This window comes from Struthio camelus, chromosome 8 (genome assembly GCF_040807025.1).
Source record: "Struthio camelus isolate bStrCam1 chromosome 8, bStrCam1.hap1, whole genome shotgun sequence".
Lineage (NCBI taxonomy): Eukaryota > Metazoa > Chordata > Aves > Struthioniformes > Struthionidae > Struthio > Struthio camelus.
Window position 1 is genome coordinate 25,176,286 of NC_090949.1, and position 21,973 is coordinate 25,198,258.

Consider the following 21,973-nt stretch of genomic DNA (forward strand, 5'->3'; position numbering starts at 1 on the left):
ATTGGTTGCTTTAAAGCCAAAAAGGATTTTTCCAGAATTGTGGCCAAAACCAGCGCATGATACGCAATTCTAGTTCCGTTTATTAGAATACTATAAGCATTAAACAGTTCACTGTTTCATGAAAGGAAGGTCTGCAGGAAGTATACATCTTCAATACAAGAGCTCAGTAAAAAAATATGCTAACGTTAACCCTTCTTTTGCTGATAGCTTGGTGTGCCTTACCAGTTCACCATCCCTCCCTTTCTACCCCTAGCATCTTAGGCACACATTTGCAGATTTCAACAAAATCAGAAAAGTGCCAGACTAGTTTCTTATTTCAGAGGTAACCAAATTCCCACAAGAAAAGTCAGCAACTGACCAGATCAACACCCACACGTGGGGTCAGGTAGGCACAAATGCAGCTATTTTGCATTTTGTGTGACATTTTGCTGGCTGACCAGCGTACCCACATAGCTGCAGATTAGATGCATCCTTTGCCATCTTGCATGCTGAGAGTATAGCAGGAGAAAGCAAGTGAGCAGGAGTGGGCAAGGAGGATAAAGGACACGTTACGTTACCGCTCTCAGAATAAAAAAATAAAATAAAATAATATATAAAAAATACTGGTGATCTTATGAAGAAAGTCTAAAATTCGCACAGTATCTCAGCAGACACTGCTAGCTAAGAGCCCCACAAAAGAGCCCCACATGCCATTATACAGGTACACTTCAAATTTACTTCAGGATAAGACACGTTAATGTAAAAAATGTAAATGTTTGTTAAATCATGTGAGAAGAATAGTTCTGCAATCACGCTGCACTGACAGAGCTCGATTTTCTTTTCACGCACACCAGCTAATGTGATGTCTTGCAATTCATGTCAAATGAACGACTCCCAGTTTTCATCAGCGTGAAAGGAATTCACTTCAACATTAAGAAACAATTAAGAAGTTTTTAAAATACCCTGAGCTGAATGTGAGGTTGAAAGACATATACGCTAGAACTTTAGTAAGTCCACTGATCTTTATTATTTGGCTGTGTTATCTTTTGTATCAGTGGTGAGAATTACAAACTGATAAATTGACAAATACACATTGTTAGATGATCTTGCTTATACTGATACCTCAGAAATGAAAGATAAACTACATTACATGAGGTCTGGGTGCGTGGGAGGGTTATACAAAAAGTCTCGGGGGGGGGGAGGAAACAAAAGCAAAAAAAAAAAAAAATTCTCCTGAATTTGAGGGATATACCGTACACGTGGATAGAACTGCACAGTTTCTATTCCCAGGGATGTGCTTAAATACATCCTCAAGGCAGCAACACGATTACAATGAACTGGTGCATTGAAATGTTCTGAGAATGGAAGCTGATCCAGTCCAAACAAGTGAGAAATGAGGATGCTACAATGTTGAATATTTAACTAATGAAAGAAAAACAGGGAAGATTCACTAGAGACAACTGTTCTGCTTTCCCAGGCTTTAGCTAGCTGGCTTGAGAAACACTTCCATTGTTAAACTCAATTTAAAGAAAGGAAAAGAGATACAGACATGCAAGAGCTTGACATTGTTCAATTAACATTTTAGTTTAAGATTTTAACAACAGCATCTTGAACAAACTGATATAACGTTGAGGAAAATGTCTGCTCCCTACCGGTTTGGCATGTTCTGGAAACGCTGTCTTGACTATACCTTAGCCCAGAAGATTGAGAAAGCTGTCTTAAGGATTACAACCTATACTTCTGGCTTACACTTCTGATTTGCACAACTGTTGGAGGGCATCACTGAGTGTAAGCGTTTTGTGAGGGTATCACACAGAACATTCATCTCAAGTGCTTCACACATATGAATTCAGCAAACCTGCCTTCCTGGACAGCAGCAAATCAAGGGCCTAAGCATCTTAGAAATAGGAAGGCGAAAGTAATATTGTATATATTTTTCTCTATTTCCTCCTGTGAAAACACTCTTCTGATAGTGTGGAGGTCTGTTTGATAAAGCAATTTGATAGATAACAACTGTGCCATTCCTCTGAAGAGTCCACATGAGCATCACAGATGGTGAGATAACTTGCTGTAATTTCCTCACCAAAGAACACTGAATCAGGCTTTCAGCCCACATAGCAGTCAATAATTTCCAATAAAATTCACTAAAGGAGTTTTCTTTTTTTTTTTTCTTTTTTGAGGTAGAGAAAGAATTTTGTGCTTGCACTGCTCTCAGTTTTGGATTATCCCAAGATGCCCCTCTCTGCTGCAATGCTGGAATGTATTCTGTACTCAGCATGTCGTACGCTTCTGCCCTGGTGATTCGAAGCACACACGTAGGCTAATGTCAGATTTTGACAGTGATGGAGAAGCGAAAATACGGGAAAGAGAAAGGGGAAAAACAGACATAAATGATTATGAACTACAAGTAACTTAACTGAAATGCCTGGAAGACCGTAGAACTGAGTGTCTAGTAATCACTTTTTAATCTCTTTACATTATATTGTGCTAGCTGGGTAATGTGGTATCATTGCGCCCTGCTACTCACAGTCCAACTAGAATAACTGAACTCAATTACATTTAGAGAGGATTCGTGGAGTGAGGCATCCAAATCTACAAATAAACTAATTTTATTTCACTGTACCGAATGATTACCTAAATTGGAAAAATCAAGTATAGCATTTCTATCATCCAAGCTACTCAACTGCAGCTACTCCTTCAAGTTTTAAAGGGTTTTTTACCAAGTACACTGATCATAAAGTGGACAAGCACAGAGAAGAGCCAATTTTGCAGCTGCACTGTGGACTCTAAGAAGGTATAGGATTGTCTCTTACTGTCTAGAAATATCCATAATTAGGGCCTTCAAAATACGTACTACCACAGACCTCAGGGACAGCATTCTGCAAATTGAAAGAATAAGGGTTGTGCTTTCCAAAGATTTTATTCTTAATTCTCTCAAAAACAGTGCTTCCTGTTTCACTAGTGATACCTGATGTAAGACAAGGTTCTTCTGCTTTTCCCATGGTTGCTTTGGTATCTTAGTTAGCTCAAATTTATTCATATCCTTCTATAGTCTTTCTAAAGGCCAGTCTACTGATAAATATTCAAACAGTTCTGTTGCAACTAGGTTAAAATTCCAGTGATAGAGGAACATGCTGTCTCTCTGGCGTCCAATACAGTAGATCCTTATGAGGCTAACTACTCTATTCTTTAAATGCCGAGCCTCTTCGTATTTCTTTTGATGTCCTTTCTTTTTCTATTTTTAAGGAAATAACCATTTATTTCATAACCATTTTTCAATAAAACCATATTATTGACATTGCAAATGTTTGGAAACGAGGGCAAAAAGAAAGTTTTGCATCTTCCTCCTCTCTTCTTAGAGAGTTATACCTATAACCTCTTAGTTATAGGTTTGTATTTTAAGGTCAAACAGTAAAGAATTTTGGCAACAGCTAGCTCCTCTCTAGGTTGCAACAACGTCTTTCCAAAGAACAGACTTAATGGTAGATTTGGGGCACATCAAGAAGACTTTTGCTGGACAAAAAAAAAAAAAAAAAAAAAAAGATAGTAAGAATAGCAACCAAGATATCAAGGGTTGTAGGAGAGAATTAATATATTTGTTCATCTCTCTTGTGCATTTTCTCATGTGCTTTCCCCATTAAAGGGTACTGCCTGACCATTCTGATGACCTGAGACAATATTTCATTTTAACTTCAGCTAGCTTACTCTTTTTTTCCAGGTAGCCTGCAACACTCCGTTTTGCAGATACAATGGGTAACATTTGAGTTGTTACTTTGCCTAACAGTGACAGTTACATAAATCAGGCCATTGCATGTAATTCCAGAGGTAGGAACTTTGCCTCCCTCAACACAGGTTCCTTGCAGCAGAAGTAGCGTTCTTCACTACCACCACAGACTCCTAGCTTACCTTCCTTAAACCATGAGTGGCATCGGTTCTTTCCTCAATTATAAGCATCAAGGCAAAAATCAGGATAGACTGTTGTTAGTGGATAATAACAGACAACTACTTTTAACATGTTCTTTGATTTCTTAGTGCAAGTGACTGGCTGCATAACAGTTATCATCTAAAAGCCGTTCCCTTGTTCTTTGGCCTTCCTTCTCTTCTTCCCTCCCCAGGTCACTTACTGTTGGTTTACAACATGCTTTCAGGTATCTTTGGTAGCAAGAACAGTCTCTACAGTTGCCTTTATGTGTGTTTGCTAGTTTTTCTGCAAGACCACAAATAACAGATCTCGCACACACCCAAAGTCTTCAGTAAAGATGAAATAGCTACATCTAAAGTCAGTTTTGAAGATAAATCTCAAATTTTCTGTAACTGTTTCACTGGTTGTCTTGCTTTCTCCATGCATTCAAGGTACAGCACAGTGCCGTGCCAGGACCACAGCGAGGAAGAAACCACACACCTAAGGCACCTTTCGCCTGCTGCTGAAAGGCAGCGAGGGCTTGGTTAAATGTAATAACACTCCAGGCCACTTACACGCTGACCCATTTACGCTGTAACGAAGGCACTGAGGTGGCAGCTTTGTTTACCACGAAGCCCTTGCTGACAGGGCTTAAAACCCGCCGAGTTCCCCTGCCTTTGTATCCCTTCTCCCTATTTTAAATGCTCAGGAGCTATCCTTGGTGTTTATGGTAATGAAATTCACCGAAGCCACCATTTTTGCTGTTCCAGTATGAGGATAGAGAAATGCTATTGCAAATGAGGTCAGGTCCTAGTATTGCATTAAAGCTTATTACTGCACCGGTGTTTAGTAATGTCCAAAGAAAGCATAGAAAGACAGGACACAAATACGTTCACATATTAGCAGAGAACACTCAGCAACAGAAGAGCCATCGCTTAACTGAAGCCAGACTATGGTGCATTCTTTGCAAGGGATTTTAGTTATATCAAGCCAACCTTCTATTTCCAGTGACTCTGCACATTTCCTAAGGTGCACGCAGGAGACATCATCTAACCACTGGCATACCTGGATTCTAACATCTCACCAGACTCGCCTATTTACTCTCACGAGGGAACGCTGTATCACACACTTAGGTAGTCTTGGGTTTGTTACCTAAGAGGCAAACAAGAAACATAACTCACTCCTCAACTCCGATGCTTCAGTAATTTTGTTCCTATAATTCATTTCCTGAAGACCACAAAAATTTGGAGCACTGGAGTTGGCCCACCAGTGCTCGTCACGCAGGAGTATCGTTCTCCTGCCACTCCAGGTTTCTTACAAGCTCCTTCTTCACACAGCACCCTAAAAGCATTTCCACTGGGAGCATCCTTAGAACATGCGCAAAATTGGCTGCTTGTCTGCAAGTCTCCTTCCTCTGCCATTGCTTCAGTGAGCTGTCTGAAGAGCTTGCTCTAATTTCTACTCTCACACCTTTCATTTCCTGGCATTTAGCTCCATTCCCAATGGCTCACCTCTGGAGAGTTCTCTCCCTTGGGAAGAAATGCCGCAGCTTCATCGATTGGTCTGCGCGCTGTAGACAGCAATTTCACAGGAGTATACTATATTGCTTGAACTCCATGGCACAATTTCCATTGTTTTGCAACAATGCAAAGCTGTTGCTTTAAGTCTCTCAAAATGGTCTCATCAGCAACATGATTATCTTTTTAAAAGGCTGCACTGCTCTTCAAGTGCAGGCATTCAGTAACCCCACCTGCATGGGGTGGAATAGCATCCCTGGTGCAATTCTAGATCATATTTTGGGTCTTGAAAAACAAACAGCGCTTTATCTGAAATAGAGAGCTCCAACTAAACCACCAAGGTGTCTTTTTATCCCGCGCTGCTTTTGATTACAGCTGATAAAATTCCAGCTGCGTGTTTTTCCTAGTAATGAAACTTCAGAATTTGCTTCTGTTTCGGCAAGTTCGAAAGAGCTTCTGCTTCAACCAACTCCTGCACTGGGTCCCACTCAAATTAACATGACTAGCTTTCTTGACCGTTTTCCATGCAAATCTTATTTCTAATTTTATGAATCAATTTACAAAAAACTTATATTTGTTCTTTGTCAATCTACAGTTTTAAAGTCCTTAACAATTCTGTTTCCAGGAGCGGGAATATTCCCTCTTTCACAGAAGTTTACCTTTTCATTTCCTTTATGCTTTCCTGTAGCTGTATTTCAGACACGTTTAATTTTTATAACTGTTTCTGAAGTGTCCATTCCTTATGTACTTCACTCTACTCCTGGTAATTTACCACTCATGTGCAAAAGGCACATTTTTAACTCCAGCAGTGCCCAATCTCCTATATCTCCATTATTGAAAAAAGAATATTCTGGGGGTTTTTTTAAGCCAAGAAAGTGTTTTGCTGCAAAGTGCCTGGAATTTGTCCCTCAACTTCACAAGCTTGTCTAAAGTTATCGCTCTTCAGACAGAAAAGAGGCCCTTCTCTCACCACATAAAGGCCTTGCCTAGCCATAGTTACTTGCAAAACTGAACCTGCCATGGCAGCTGCAGCCTGCTACAGTGTGTTGGTAAGTTCTTGGAGAGGTCAGATCTCAACATTTAGCCTTTTCTACCTGCTTTTACCAGCGTTACACTCCTATGCCAGGAATGAGATTTATTAAACTTTGTATCCAAAATAATCAAACAGCAATTAACTGTTTGCAAAGGAACCCACAGAGGTAAAAGACCTTGTATTTTAATAGAAATATGAAACTTATCAGCTAAACATTATCTAAACAGGCAACATGCAGTGGGTCACTCCAAACATACCTGTTGTTTCAGTTACAGTAAACTTCAATGACAAAAAAATTTTGACTAATACAGACTGAAAGTCAGCCACCAGTTCTGTGGACCCTTTCTGCCAATAGTTAAGTTCTGAACCTTTTCTTAAAGTCATGAACAAAGAGCTAAACTTTGACCTCTTAACATCGAGAAGTGCAGGATAAAAATATACAAGCAAGCCATATTAACTCTGCCTCATCAGAACCATCAGCATCTAACAGGAATTATGTGTAATTGTATTTTCACTCTATCAGATATAGCTGTATTTGAACAGCAAAGGTATAGTGCAATTGGGGCAGCATCCCAAGAGGTCTGTGGCCTTGCTCACCGCCCAGCCACTCGTGTGACCCAACAGAAGAAACACACATACCTGAAGGAGCTAAGGGATCCCTTTTGTCTTACGCTCCTAGCACGGGAGAACAGCCTCCTTCCTACAGACCATCAATTAATTAAAGGCTGAAAGGATAGACTTTGATGTCAATGAACACATGAATGAATTACAGATTTTAGCAAGCAGTTGTCCATTCTGTGGAGCGGGCAGACCCTTGCTCAACACTCTGTGAGTGCAGACCCAGTGTGCCTTACAAGGATATTGAGGACTTTTCAGAGGGAGCGGCATTGCCACATACCAGTGTTCTTCGTTCCCTGGTTGCACAGTGTCTGTTTGGGCAAGCCAGTCTGGAAGGGCAAGAGACACCATCCAGCAACTTCAATCTGGTTAATAAAGTTTTCCCTCACTACAGCTGAGTGTTTTTGTTTCCGAGACAAAACGTTTCTCCTAAGAGTTAGCAACCATGCATGCAACTGTGCTGAGCAGGTCATTAATTGACCACCTGTTCAAACATTCCCCATACCAAACAAAATGCTTTGGGTATGCTGCTAGCAGGCCTGCTTTCAAGTCCTACACAGAAGCACAGGGCTTCCCCAGAGGCTTGTCCACATGGTGAAAGAGAAAAGGCCTTATGTCCCTCTAGAAGGGCGATGACTAGACTCTGAGGCTAGGCAAGGCAAGTCTGGCTTCTGCATTCACAGAGGGCTTCTGTCTCCTGATGCTACTTCTGCAGCAATCCCATTTGGCCCAGTGTTTCTTCAACTCCAGCCATCAGTTTTAGCTCTGCAGATATAGAGCAAAGGGGTTCTCCAAAAAGTAGCTATTAAAAACTCAGAAAACTGCTACCACGGTGTACGTGTTTCAGTGGGGAAACACTGTCCTACCATGCAAACTCAAGTTTTTCCCCAGGTTACTCATTAGGAGCTTAAAATAATTCCATTTCATATTTCTGCACAGACTCCCCAGACTTTGAGCCCCATTCCTGTTGCTAACAATAATGCCTGGCAGGAGGGTGAGGTGGTAATGACTCCATTATAAAGCAAAACAGAAGGAAATAAGAGTTAAAGGTTTTACAGCTCAGCCACTGCTTGATGTTTTGGCTTTTGAATTCTTCTCTTTGCATCTTCCTTTTAATATTTTTACAGGACTTGCTACATAGATTGTCCATTAAAATAGCTGAGTTATTTGCTAGATAAAAAAATCTAACATAAGAGCAGCTCCCTCTTTAGAGGAAATCAAAATAAACGCAACAAATGCTTAGTTCCACTCTTGCCCTATTGATTTCAAATCCAACAGGAGTTTCACTATTTTATTACCATTTACATGATAACTCAGAATAGAAATTGTTCAGCGAAAAGCACTGAGGTACACCTTAGGAATTGACCCTGACAGGGTTCCAGTTCTCTTGCATTTTTCATTTTGCCATCAAGTTGAGTGTTAGCTTTTCAACTGCACCAAAGCGTACGCATGGTTCCACGATAAAATTCTCAAGAGGGCCTGAGGCCCACTGGTTTTAGGAACTACAGTAGAAAGAACACAAACAGAGCAGTATGAAAAGAAATCGCAGTAAGGCTCTGCTGACTGAAGTCTCTTTTGCATTCAGCATTTGAATTTTGTACATTATTTATTGCCATCATCGAAACTTTAATCCTTAAGGCGTCACTCTGCATGCACCCTTACACTCTTTGTAAGCACAAGGAACCCTAAGTAGCTTAATTCCAATACAGTTATATAAATTATTAACTTCATCTCCAAATACGATGTGCCTTTCATCTGGGGAATTGCCTGAAATCCCGAACTTCAGCGAGGAGTTCGAATTTCTTTATATTCAGTTTCTTTTCAAGAACACTGTTAAGGGATCTGCCATTTGAAGCATACAGACAAGAGCCATCTGGTAAACTGCAAGCAAGGCCAAGAAAAAAAAAAATTATCTACTGGAAACTTGTTACTAACCTCGATGTACAGTTACATTTCTGAATTTCCTCTCTCAGTCAAACATTCTACTCATTCTAATTCTTTTTAACCTTAAAAAAAACCTTAAGCAGATTAACCTACAAGTATCTAATTGTAAGGTACCTTGACGTAATTTACTTACTACTCCAGGTTTATCACACATGATGACTTAGCATGCGACAGATCTCAGAAGAGAAGGAACTCTGCAAACACTACTTCTATTATTCATTCTCTACTGTCACCCTGAGGGTTCTCAGAAGAGCTCTCCAAATGTCACCTTCCCACTAACTTTCACATAGCTACATACATGTGGCTACAAATGTTGTTTCAAGTATGTCCCAGTGTAAACATTCAGTTTCCAGATACACAGAAAATGCATTAGTTTCTCCCAAAGAAAAAAAAAAAGAGAGAGAGAAAAAAAAAAAACTAATTGTGTCCACAGAGCCAGTACATCCTTCTCTGTTATCCTCAAACCCAAAAGCAGATAGAACGAACAAAGTTATTTTTAACATCACTCAAACTCTACAGAGCTTCCTTCAAGGGTCACTGAAGTCAGCAGAAAGACATGTGTTGACTTCTTCCTGCAGTGGCCCTAACCACGCATTCAAGTTCTTAAGTAGTTACTCAAGTTTGGCTGTATTTGTGTCTCAGATGTGATTTCCAATATTTCCCTCCAAAATACACATTCACATCTGAGTACTACAACGGTAATACTTTGTACAAATATCTATATTCCTGTACATGAGGAAATATGTATATTCTTTGCTAATATCAGTCTTTCTTCTGCTTGAAAAGTTTCAGCCATCTAGCTAAGAAAAAGGAACAAGCTAAAAATGATCAGTTGTCAAGAAGAGTGCTATATATCCAGAAACGGACTATTTGGCTAAACTACCAGTAAATATCAAAGGATAAATCAGCAAAGACCAGGAGAATTCAGTGTTTGCCCAAAACGGGAATAAAAAAGGTGGTATTTTGAACGAGGAAGAAAACTCAAGCCAAACCACTTGCAATTTTTTAAGTGTAATATCTTCAGATCTCTTAAGCGGAAAGAAAGCAAATGTTAGAAGATACAGGAATGAAAATACTGACAGCTTCTCAGTTGAATTCGTTTTAGGATCTGATCCACAACTCAGTAAGGTAACGAAAGACATGGCGGGTTTCTAGAAGGTATTAGATTGTTGTTTGCATAGGCAATAAGACATCACATTAAGTAAGGAGTGGTTGTGAAGCAGGCAGTGCGTATAGAGAAACTGCACTGCCAATGTCTGCATTTAATTTTTTACTTTATAATATACCCTTTGGACATAAGGAATTTTGAGAATCCCAATATTACAAGTCTTTTAAGTTTATTTCTGAATGTCTTGAGCTAATCTACTAAAACACTAATCTTTCTTTCAAATCTCAGACAACTTGAAGTCGTGAGTTTGCTCTGCATGAGCAGAATGATATACTACCTCCACTGATTTCTTTTCACCTCTGTCTTTGGAGAAAAGCTTAGATTCTCATAGTAACTTCTACTGTCAAGGTCTTTACTATTCTTAAAAGCATTTATAACGTCTGACCCTGTAAAAAACGCTTTCCACAATCAAGGCTTTATGAACATTCCAATTCTGTTTCATTCCAGGCTTAGTGAGGTATATATTATAATCCACAGTTTGAAACTAGGGAAACTAATGCAGATACGCTAAATAATCTAGATCGGGATGGAAGCCTGAACACACCAGATCAGTGCTCAAACCGCAAGGTCCATTACAGTCTTGTTTAGCTTAACTTCTTTCTGTACTGCTTTAACTACAATACTGTCTTGTTGTAGAAGTAATGCAAACACCACTGATTTCTCTTGCATGCTTTCTTATTTTAAAATAAATTTTAGAGTATCTTTTTCCTTTGAGCACAAAAGAAACGCGCTTCTTAGAGTTTGCTTTTCATTAGAAATCAGGAGTAGTATCAACTTTTCTCCAAATTACCTTTGGAGGCTGCATCTGGTTAGTTTAATTCTTCAAAGATTGCCTTGCTCTGTCTCCTTGGCTCTTTATTCTCTGTCATATACTGGCTCATTTTACGTCTGACAGTTCTTTTATAACCAGATTTCATTTTGAATCCGATTTCCCCTCTGTCTCATTACTTTCTGTCTTGCTCTCTGTTTGTTCTCTTTTTCTGTCTGACGGTTCTCTTATTAGTGGATTTGGTTTTGCTTTTGTTTCATGTTTTCTGGTTTTATTCTCTTGTGTCTTTCTTTTGCTCTTTTCCTTATTTTCTCTCCTGTCAAGACCTTCTTTTCTTCCTGCCTATTCTCTCAAAAAACGTATGTACTTAAGCTTTTGTTTAAGGTTACCAGATTTCAGCATGTGGAGTTGGTTTACTGTTAGATATCACCGTGCAGGAGGATCCTGGTTTGATTCTTAATTCCTTCAGCTATTTGGTCTAAGAGGACAACCACTAATCTAAGGACCACCCTACTTGGCCATCAGCTCTGATTCTCAGCCACTAGAATGAGCCCCAGACCTAAAGTAACTGAGTTAAGAGTAAGGTCACTCTGCTTTTAAATTCATTACTTTCTCTCACTGTTGTCCATAAGCCATAAGGTACCTTTCAGTCAATAGAGAGAGAGGGTGACACACAGGCTACGCCTTCACAGTTCTGCGTCTCCATTCCACTCCTTGCAGGTTCTCCTAACGCCTTCTTCTCTACAGGAATTGAATACTGTCCCGAAGCACAGGAACAGACACTTGCAGTTCATTGTCTCTCAGCTCCTCCCTAGGGAAAGAGTTGTGTACACACACACATCACGTAAGTCTTGCTGCAAGACATTTCAGAGGGAAGACGAGAGCTTTCCCGTGTACTTCACTGGTAAAAAGGTGAAAGAGCTGCTATGAGAGAGTTTTGTCCATCTGGGCTGCTAATGCTTTGAAGAACCCAATGAACTATGAGCATCACACGTGTCCCAGGGGCTAGCGAGCCTGCACTGGAGCAGAGCGATCCTTTCCAAGCAGTCAGGACTCTGAGTGAATCTCAGGGAGACCTCACAAATTTGTCACCTGCATCACTAACCTGGGTGACGTGCTAGACCCTGACGCAAGACCAAGCAAGTACTCCTAGCACAGGAGGCTGATCTGCAAGGAGGTGCTTGGCCTATACCGACACTTGTAGATCCATTTAAGTATGGGATATTTATATTTATGGGAGTGGAAAAGAAAAAAGTGGAAAGTTGGATGAACTTGCTGCCATTGACTGCAAGGAGGAGGAGAGGAATATATTTTCACCACCACACTTTACTCCTGCATATTGCTGTTGCTGTGTTTTTCAAATTAAAAGGGAAGTATTGCAGTCATAAATTTTCTCCTCCATGATTACGGATGGAGAATTTCTGCTTCTGAAGGCACCAAGGAAAGGAGCTTTCCTAGATTTCTGGGTGGCAGCTCAAGCTGATTTAGTATTTGTCAAGAGACACATTAAATAGACCTGGCCTTTTTTGCTGTCATCAGCTGTCTGAAGGACAAGTTACAAGCATAAGAGTTTGTTTTAATGCCACGGCACTTATGTTAGAGAAAGCACAGCTGAAGCATCTTACATTTGGAAGGAAGGTGGTGATGTCAGTGATGATGATTACTTGCTGGGGCAGTTCATTCCTCAGTGGGGGACTGGTCCCTGAGCAGTGTCTCCCGTACATCTTTACACTGGTGGTGAACAAAGTAATAAATTGCCTCCTGTAAAATAAAATTTGGCAAATCAAGAGAAGGATGAAGTGCCATGTCACTTTCATAGCCCGTAAAGGGGATCTCTACCAAGTGACTCAGCATTTCTTTAAAGGTCAATACTGGCCCAGAGCAAGGAGCGTATTTCCATTCAAGCATTTTTAGAACACAGCCTCTCTACTGTCTTCAAAGAAACTTTCAGGACATTGTTTTGTTGACATGTCAGGGAACTTCCTCAGTTTCTACTTCTGTGGACTTAAAAACCAAAAGCAGTACTCTATACAAACACCAGTTCAGAGTGCCAGAACAATGTTTTCTGCTTAAGCTTCTGAAAAATAAAGACAAAGCAAATCATGTGTGGTGCATGGTGCACTCATCATGCCCTAGCACCCTGTCATAGCAGCTAATGGAAGCTAAGAAATCAAAAGGATATGATGCATACAATGATATGGGGCAGTGCAACATAAAATGTAAAGTCATGCTGCCATGCACCATTATCTGCCATATTTAAATCCAGTGGACGTACTAAAAGATGCAGCCCTGTGTGCCAGATACCAATTTTGTATTCTTGGGCCAACATCAGATTCATCAAACTGAGTCCAGGATGAGAAAAAAGTAAGTAGAAGTAAAAGTAGAAGAAAGAAAATGCTCAAGAAACACACTGGTGAAGCAAGCTTTTTTTTTTTCTCTTCTTTTTTTAAATAGAAGTGTCTGCACCAATTTCTCAGGCTAAGTGCTATTAATCACATTACCGCAGTAATTCCCACCAGTAAAGATGATTCATCTGATCTGTTGATAAGAATGGTCACCTCAGTTTCTGCAATCCCTGCCCTTTTCCACATCACTTAGTTTCCTATCTTGTGATTTAAATAGAACTGGGACTATATGGCACACCCTTGATACAGCAGTCCCACCAGCATTTGAATAACAGCTTACCATATGCATAGAAGCTCCCATTAGCGGTCTTTGAGCACTTCCGAACCTGACATAGCACTAAACTGCAGCAAGCAGACAGGGATTAGAAATTTCAAAGCCATTTAGATGCCTAAAAGATGCACTGTCATAATCTGCCTTTGGGAATGATCTGCCCTCATAGCATACACTACCATGTTAGCAGTGCCCTCTGATTCCCACAGGCTCTCCTGCAGCCCAGTAACAGCCTACCATAGGCCCTGCTTCAGCATTCACTGCTGTCTATGCTGGATTTGATCACAATAAGCACCCCAGGCACCTTTACTAGAAACAAGTATTTGTGGATACACACTGCTTCTAAACTAAAACCATATGGCTGAGCTTCTGCTTTTTCCAGCAGCCAGAGAAATGCAGCCTGCTGCCCCATCCTTCCAAGGGGACACGTGGCCACCGAGCTCTGCAACCTCCTCTCAGGTGAACTGTATCTGTGTGCCCGTGAGTCTCAGGCCCATGTCCTGCCAGGTAGTGGTAGAGACTCTCCCCTCCTACTTCCTAGCAGTTAGATGCCTAAGTCTGAGACTTGATACAATTAGCATAAGATCAAGCCCAATATGAGTCTAAAACATGGTCTGAGACCAGCTTGTTAACCCACTATGTTATTTGCCTCAGGAGTTCGCTCCACTCTCCAGGGCAGCAAAGAAGGCAAGGGAAAGGCCCTGTCCTGCCCCTTATCCTGCTAACTGGCAAACTGTCTCAACATGTTTCCAGCTGTCACTTCAGTAAATAGGTCTGTCTACTTACAAATGAGGTATGTCTTTATCAGTTGCAGTTCCTGGGCATAGCTAATCTTAACACAGAAATTTGTGGCGTAGGTATAAAAAAGTCAAATATTTCATAAGAGACAGGCTATGATGATACAAGTCCACAAGAGGAAAAACCTTTGCAGTATACAGGTTATACAGCATTATAGAACATCAGCTGATGCAGCTGAAACAAAACGTCTCACCAGCCTTCAAAGTAGGCAGTCAGAAAGGCCTTAATTAGATGTAGAGAACCACAGACAAAACTTCAAGAGATCCAGCCTGTGGCATCAGAACTATTTGGGGCAACCACACCATGACTGAAAGGCAAGATTTATACTAAGGCATTGACAGAGCAGCTTGGAGTGCTTATCTGGCAAGGTGATCTGAAACAATGAATTTGGTCTTAGGATTTTGATCTACATTAGCATAATTTTTGAACCAGTCAAAAGGCAAGTAACAAATTTCCTAAAGTAAAACCTGTGCTCCATAGAAATTAGAGACTGGTCTGCATTCAAACACAAAACTCTGTAGGTCAGCTCTTGCACCTGCTCCACCCTGCCTGAATTTAACAGTCTGATATTCCAAACTGAGACTGGCAAGTAACACCACAATTTGCCTCTGTACCACAACATTAGCAGAACCCAAACAATCCCAAATGGAAGATTCGTAAGACATCCTGGGTCCTCAGTTTCTCAACCTTTGTGTATTGAATTCAGGCCAAAGCAGTGATTGTTTTGAGTCTGAATTCTGATGTAGAGTCAGGAACTGCTTCTAAGCTTCTGCCTGGAGCCCATCTCCACCACATTCAGAGTTACTGCACGTGCCAAAGCTATCACGGACTCTGCATGGTCCTGCCAAAACTCTATTCACTTCACTGAAACTTAATTTGGCACAGTTTAAAGTTGCTTAATCCAAACAGCATCTTGTTAGAAACTTGTTGGGAACTATCCTCCAGTTCTTTATCAGCAGGAAAACACAAATTTAGAACAGAGTTTATTATTTTCAAGGCCAGGAATTGTAAGCCTTATAGTAGCACTACTGACTTGTAAATAAACAGTAAAAAGGAGGGGGGAAATCTATCGTGCATGATAATATTTCTGTCGTAAATACTGAAATTATATCTACCTAGCAAAAAGAGCGCAAACAATGCTTCTGAAATACTTAACACTTCAACTGTTCAGAGAAACACTTGGATACTGCTACCAAATAAAAGATAACAAATTGTGAAATGAATATCCCTTCTTTTCATTCACACTTACTTCACATTACTTGAGATAACAGGAGATTATCTCAAATTCATCCCTTGTAGAAAAAACAAGGATACGTTCCCAACCGCGGATGTGGTATACTTCCACACCGTTAAAACATTTATATTATCAGTTTACATTTCCTCAACAACTTTTGTCATAGAGATTCACACAGTACCAGTATTTTCCCTACTGAATCCTATCCTCAAGAAAAGCCTACTGTATACAGAAAGTCAGTGCCAAACAAGGACAAGGACAGGGCCAAATTTACAGATCCTCATTTTTCCCCATTCATTTATTCAGTTTCCCCACAGTTAAGAAACGTTTAGATGCAAATGTCAGGTTAATGCATATGAACAGAATACCTCAAGTGAAAAGGAAAACAATCTATGGGTTAAATATAATATTAAAACATCTACATACTTCAGGCCATACTTCAGGAAAGCTCTCTACTACCTACTACAGAAAACAGCAAGAAAGCAAACCCAACTATCTCAGAAGCCAAGGATCAACTTTGTGCCAATTCCCTAATCTTGCAACTCCCAACCAGGAAATCTCACGATTGAAATACTTTGATAATTGATGACGATGGGTACTTCTCTACTGTAGAAGATCTCATCTACACAAACATGAGGCAGGCGTAGGAGACTAAGTGCTGAACCTGTCATCCTTAGATGAAGTGACTGAGATAGGTGTCCCTTACAACACTGCTTTTCATCATCACTGTTTTAAAAGTGTCTCCAGATGTTGCACGGGTGAGCTACAGAGCCTCTTCAGCACTGAACTGTCCCAAGATTGTAGAAGGAAAAAAAAAAATTTATATATGTATGTATATGTATCTGTCTGGCTCTAAAACTTCTTCCCCAATTTGAAAATACTTATTAAGAGACAGAAACTCTGAAGGAAATGAAAAAGGCTCTACCATTGCTACAAGGCAAAATAAATTGACAAATGAACTATATTCCACCTAGTTTTTATATCCTTATCATTTCCAAACAAAAACACACTCTTTTGTGGGAGATAATTTCTGATCAATTGGTTCTAATCAATTGTTTCAAAACAATGACTGAATTTTGTTCAAAACACAGTAAGATTGCCTATAAAGTCTCTGCTCACCCCTAGTAAGATGGTTTTATGAGCCATCATATTCTGCAAATCTCATCTAAAAGTCAGCTCTGCTTCTGAACTATTTACCAATTAGATGAAAATGACTTACTACAGTTTCACTGTAATTCAAGTGAGAAGAGACTAAGTGAAAGAAAACTTCAAAATGCTGCGATATTTGTACCCATCTGTATGTTACCTGAGGTACCCAAGACCAGTTTCAGCAAAAATTTCAATTGCCGCAAAAACTTAATGGGCCTTAACATTTCATATACCACAAAGCTAAACATGGTCAGACACACTACAGGTTGATGTTATTTAGAATACTGTAGGACACAGAGAGCACTTCAGGGTAAACAGCTGCCTGCCGCTAATGGTCTGTGTTTGAGCTGACAGCAGTGACATACATACACAGGGTGAGAATTCCTGGGGGCTAAGTAGTGATGCAAACGAAACAGGAACAGACTGTCTTCAGAAGGGGAGGCACAGATCTGCTGATGTCTATTGTGAATTTGCACACATACATGAGAATAAAAAAAGGTTAACAGCAAACCAGGCTGAAAGTTATTCTGAGGAATAAAGAAGCTGAAGCTGAAGTATGAATTTACAGTCCCATTGGAAAACAGAAAATGAAATATATGCATGCAGAAGGGAGAAGGAAGGGATGGCCTTAGACAAGGGCAAACAGTACTCAGTCAATTGACTGATGGGTCATTACATTCACACTTGACCTGATCGCCTAAATAGAAAGAAGCTTCATGAGCCCTACCTACACAACATCTGACGGTCTACAAAATCTGAGTGTCTAGGACTTCTGTATTAGTTTGACTAGTACAGAAGTCACTTTTTACTTGCCATAAAACAAGTAGGAACTGACCGAGTCTGCACCAGTACGTGGGATTTAGCCGACGGGCCACCAGAAATGGTGAATGTCATCCTATTACTTTTCCTGCATCTCCCCTCTCTTCCGTTATTTTCAGCTTGCTGACCTAAGAGAAGAAGTCACAGACAATTATACCCTGCCTGTCCTTTCACCACCTTCAGTAATCTTACTTTCTTACGACCTGTGTGAAGATCATCTTCGCAGCATATTCTTCAAAGTTACATGTACTCTGAACTCCTGGTTCACATCAATACACATGGACTAGCCAGCGAGCCGGAGCTCCTGCAGTTCACAATCTGTCCCAGTACTGGTTTGGGAGAGCCTTGCTACTAGGGAAAGGAGCTAAATAGCATGGGGGAAACCAAAAGCACTCCAAGGAGATGCTGTTTCAGAGAGGCTATGGGGGAGCAGGGAGAAGAGCAGGAGATATTTTGAGATGGAAAGAGGGAGGGAAGCATAGAAGGATGCAAGATTCCTGTTCCCCAAGTCGCCAGGTTTTATAGACTCCAGGCTTTATAGAGTACTGATGGAATGACTTTTTACTCATTAAGCAGCTCAGTTCAGATGGTTAGTTTGTGTCTGTTCTGATTGTTTCCAGGCCAGAGAGATTCATTAAGAGGGTTAAATAACGTTCATGAGACAGAGGAGTTAATGCAGAGGTGTATCAACGTCTGCTTAAGGTCAAAAGTAGAGCGCACAGACATCTATCAGCAGTGCAATACCTGTTCCACATAGGCCACCATAAAACAAATCCAGTGACGCTATACACAATACAGTAGCCATGTTCATGGCTTATAGTCCAGTACAAACCAGAAGAGACTGGTAAATTTAAGTACAATAATTCTTACCTGTTACAAGGAAATGAAACATTTCCATGGAGAAAAAGTAAGATTTTGCTTACAGCAACCCTTGACATGAGAACAAACTCATAGAATTCATGTTTTTGATAATTCTTTTTGATAGACTTGATTAGTCAAACTCTGGAGTCCTGCACTTTATTTCAATTAGGTGAGAAATTTATGCTAAAATCAAATATTTCTGATGCAATTCTGTTTGCTTACAAAAAGTGCAGAGTCCTGCTTGCCTTGAATGCAACAGAAATTAAAGCAGAAGGAGACACTTCCTTTACTTGCAGCTCCAAACTTCTTTCTAGCCCACACTGAATCCAGAAGCTCTCTCTTTCTGGCTTTTCCTCTGGACTAGACTGCCAAGGATTTAGTGACTACACCTGATGCTTTAAATACAGCTTTCTCTTGCTGCTCTTGTGCTTTTTCTGCCTTCTCCTCTCCATATGTCCAAGCCTTCATAAAACGACATGCAATGAAATCTTCTGCCCACATGCACCCTGTGCTTGCTCATGTTTGAAGTGGACGCTGCTGTCAGTCTGCCATCTGTTCTCCAAAAGAGCATCTCTGTTTCAAACCCAGATGAAGGGCAACTATTGTTCCCTATTGGTAGCAATTTAGTCCAATCCAGAACAATACCTAATGGCAAAATACTACAGGGCAAAAACACTGTATTACATCCTGAAAAAATAATAGTTTAAAAGTATCCTGGAGGGCAACCCAAAAGACTCTGAAGAAACTATGTTAAGGCTACGCTTGACTGTGTAGGTAAGCTCTGTTTCAAACTCTTTAGGCAGAACCTTGCTGATGCTAAAGAAAAGCGATAGCATGACAGTGTTTATTGGTAAAAGGCCAACTCAGATGTCCTTAGCTCAAAGGCCATCCAAAGCCACCTTGTCTTTGCCCTGTGTAAACATAAATTTCTGCACTTCATTCATTTCTTTTTAAACCATAACTGAAAGTGTGACCCAGTTGTGGTAATATGAGAGTAAATTTAATTTTAAGAAAGGGTTTCCATTTTGAGTGTCTGATCCTACAATCTTAGTACTATATCAAACAATCAGTTAAGAGAGCCCTATTTTCTTCTAGTAAAACAACAGGTTAACTAATGCATTCTGGCACTTCAGCACAGTGCTGTGATGCTTCCACACGACCATTTTTCTCTCTTGTTCAGACTGATATCTCTGTTTAGCCTCAGTGGCTTTCCTCTCTCCTCTCTGATCCACGAGCAGATATTATGCATTCCTTGTACTGTGAATTTGCAGTCTTTGGTCCCTAGCTATAGACCTCTTTCTTTTTCTTTTTTTCTAATTTTCTTTGAAAAATTCTGATTCACTGTCCATTTTTAAGGTCAGGCTTACAAAATATGCACGCTCTACCTTTGCTTGATTTAGCTTGTTAAATATTTTATTTTATTTGTGTTTTTATTAGCTGGATACAGCCCTCTGGGGCACTCTTATGAAGGATGCTTTTGAAATGTAAATGTGATTGATTTGATATTACAGCTTACGTTATTCTGCTTGCATACTGCCTTTGGGAACAAGAGAATGGAGTTTCTCTTTTTACTGATGAAAAGGTCCGATGGTAGGTATTTTTCTCTCTTCAACACACAAATACAAAAAACCCACCAGTTTCTAAAAAAATTTAACAAACTTCATATGCTCATACCAACCAACTTTTAGTGCTTCTTTCATTTCTGGATTGTTTCAGATCATAAAAGTAGTAATTTTGATACTCCTATTTAAGAAGCAAGTTAAAATTGCACTGTAAGGCAAAGTTCCACGTTTAATAGGCTGAAGAGCACAAATAACATCATTCTTATTACAGTTGCTAGTGAAAAGTGCATAAAGTAGGACAACTACGTGGTCTAAGAACATGTTGCTGGGTTTGCTATTGCAAATGAAAAGTCATAAGAGCCAACAAAAATTTGCAAAATCTGTTACTTAGTTACGTGTGAGAATGATTCAGCTACCTCTGAAAGATAATTAAATAAATGGCCAAACCCTTTGCATAACAGCAAGTCTTTTAAGAACATATTCCAGTAGAATACTCAAAGGTCCAGAAACGATGGGGTAGCACACTGCCACATCAAAATGTCATATTCTGTTTTCCCCTGCCCCAAAAAGGGCCTCAAAGAAAAAACAAAAAAAAAAGAAACCAAAAAAGGGGGGGGAGGGAGCAAATACATTTTACTGAAAATCTGCCACAAAAATCTTCAGCTGGTTTCAGATGAGGCAACTACGTATGACTTCTACAACCCATCAAATCCCCAAAATTTAACAGAAATATTTTGCAGTATTATAAACAGTGGAAACCATTTCAACACAGCCACGTATTATCCAGGGAGATATTAAAAGTAAAGCTAGTAACTAAGAAGCTATCTGCATTTCACACACACACAATTAAAATACACCCACAAGAACAAAAGGCATTTGTGTAAAATTTAAGCAATATTAAGGGTGCAGTTTTTCCAGCGAATCGGTGAAGCTCAGAAGATGTAACTAATTAGAACAGAAGGCTGCAACAGTTAGACTCTTTCAGAAAGAAGAGTTAAGGTACGTTGCCATATGGTTCTGAAGACTCATTTAATGCAATCCAAATAGAAGAACATGTGCATGCACCCCTGTGAGTTGCCCAAGCATTAATACCGCCTTTTAACGCAGCCATTTAGTACAGGCACAACTGTTACTGAGCTGCATGACTTTAGACAGTGACGGTAAAAGATAAATGAAACGGGGAAAAGATAACAAAAGCTGTGAAAACAGTACAACTCAAAATCTAAACTAAATATTCACCTATGTGATCTACATTACTGAAATACACAGGATTTTCCACTCTGCTGAAATAGCTAGCAATGTATAGCAAGAAACCTTACAACTCCAAAGCAGTGACCCTGTCTTCGCACATATTCACACAGTGGTTAGAACAGCATGGCCATGGAGTGGTTCTGAGGTAATGGATGCATTTTCTACATAGTATAAAAGTTGCAAAGCTTCAGGCTCAATATGTAGAAAATGCCACAGCTAAAGTCTCTTTCAGAAAAGGCCCTGGTGTTCAAAAGTATCAGGTGCCATCTGGTCCTATTCAAATATGCTCCTTGAAAAAAAATCAGGAAGAAAATTTTGGAATCTAAGAAAGAAGTTGGTGTGACATTTACGAATCTAAGGAAAAGGGCGCAGTAGCATTTAAGATCCAGGCCAACAAAATCTGGCTGTCATTCACTTTTGGCAAAATATAAGCTCTTTCTTACTAATGAAGAAGAAACATTGTTGAAAGTTAGTCTCACTTTAAACTAGGATTTTGCATCATTGATATATTCTAGAAATAACTCTAAAACATAACTTTGGTTCTTCCTCCATCAACTTTCCACAACGTTTGTAAACTAATTTAAATATTGAGGTTCAGTTCACTTCCTAACAAATAATCCATTCATCCCACTACCCTAGCAAACAAAAAACCCTACCAACCATGCAGTATTTCCGAGAATGAATAGTTTGAGAA

The 21,973-nt window shown here is 39.8% G+C and overlaps 1 protein-coding gene across 6 annotated transcripts in view; it reads right to left on the reverse strand.

Moving 5' to 3' along the window:
• Positions 1-21,973, reverse strand: part of ST6GALNAC3 (ST6 N-acetylgalactosaminide alpha-2,6-sialyltransferase 3) — a 246,240-nt gene that overhangs the window by 140,354 nt on the left and 83,913 nt on the right. Inside the window, exon 2 of one of the 6 annotated variants that reach the window (XM_068952792.1) lies at positions 12,555-12,690. The exons of the other annotated variants lie outside the window; for them this stretch is intronic. Coding sequence (XP_068808893.1) covers positions 12,555-12,653 — 99 coding nt within the window. The 5' untranslated portion in view covers positions 12,654-12,690. The remainder of the gene's footprint in view (positions 1-12,554; positions 12,691-21,973) is intronic. 6 annotated transcript variants of the gene reach the window in all.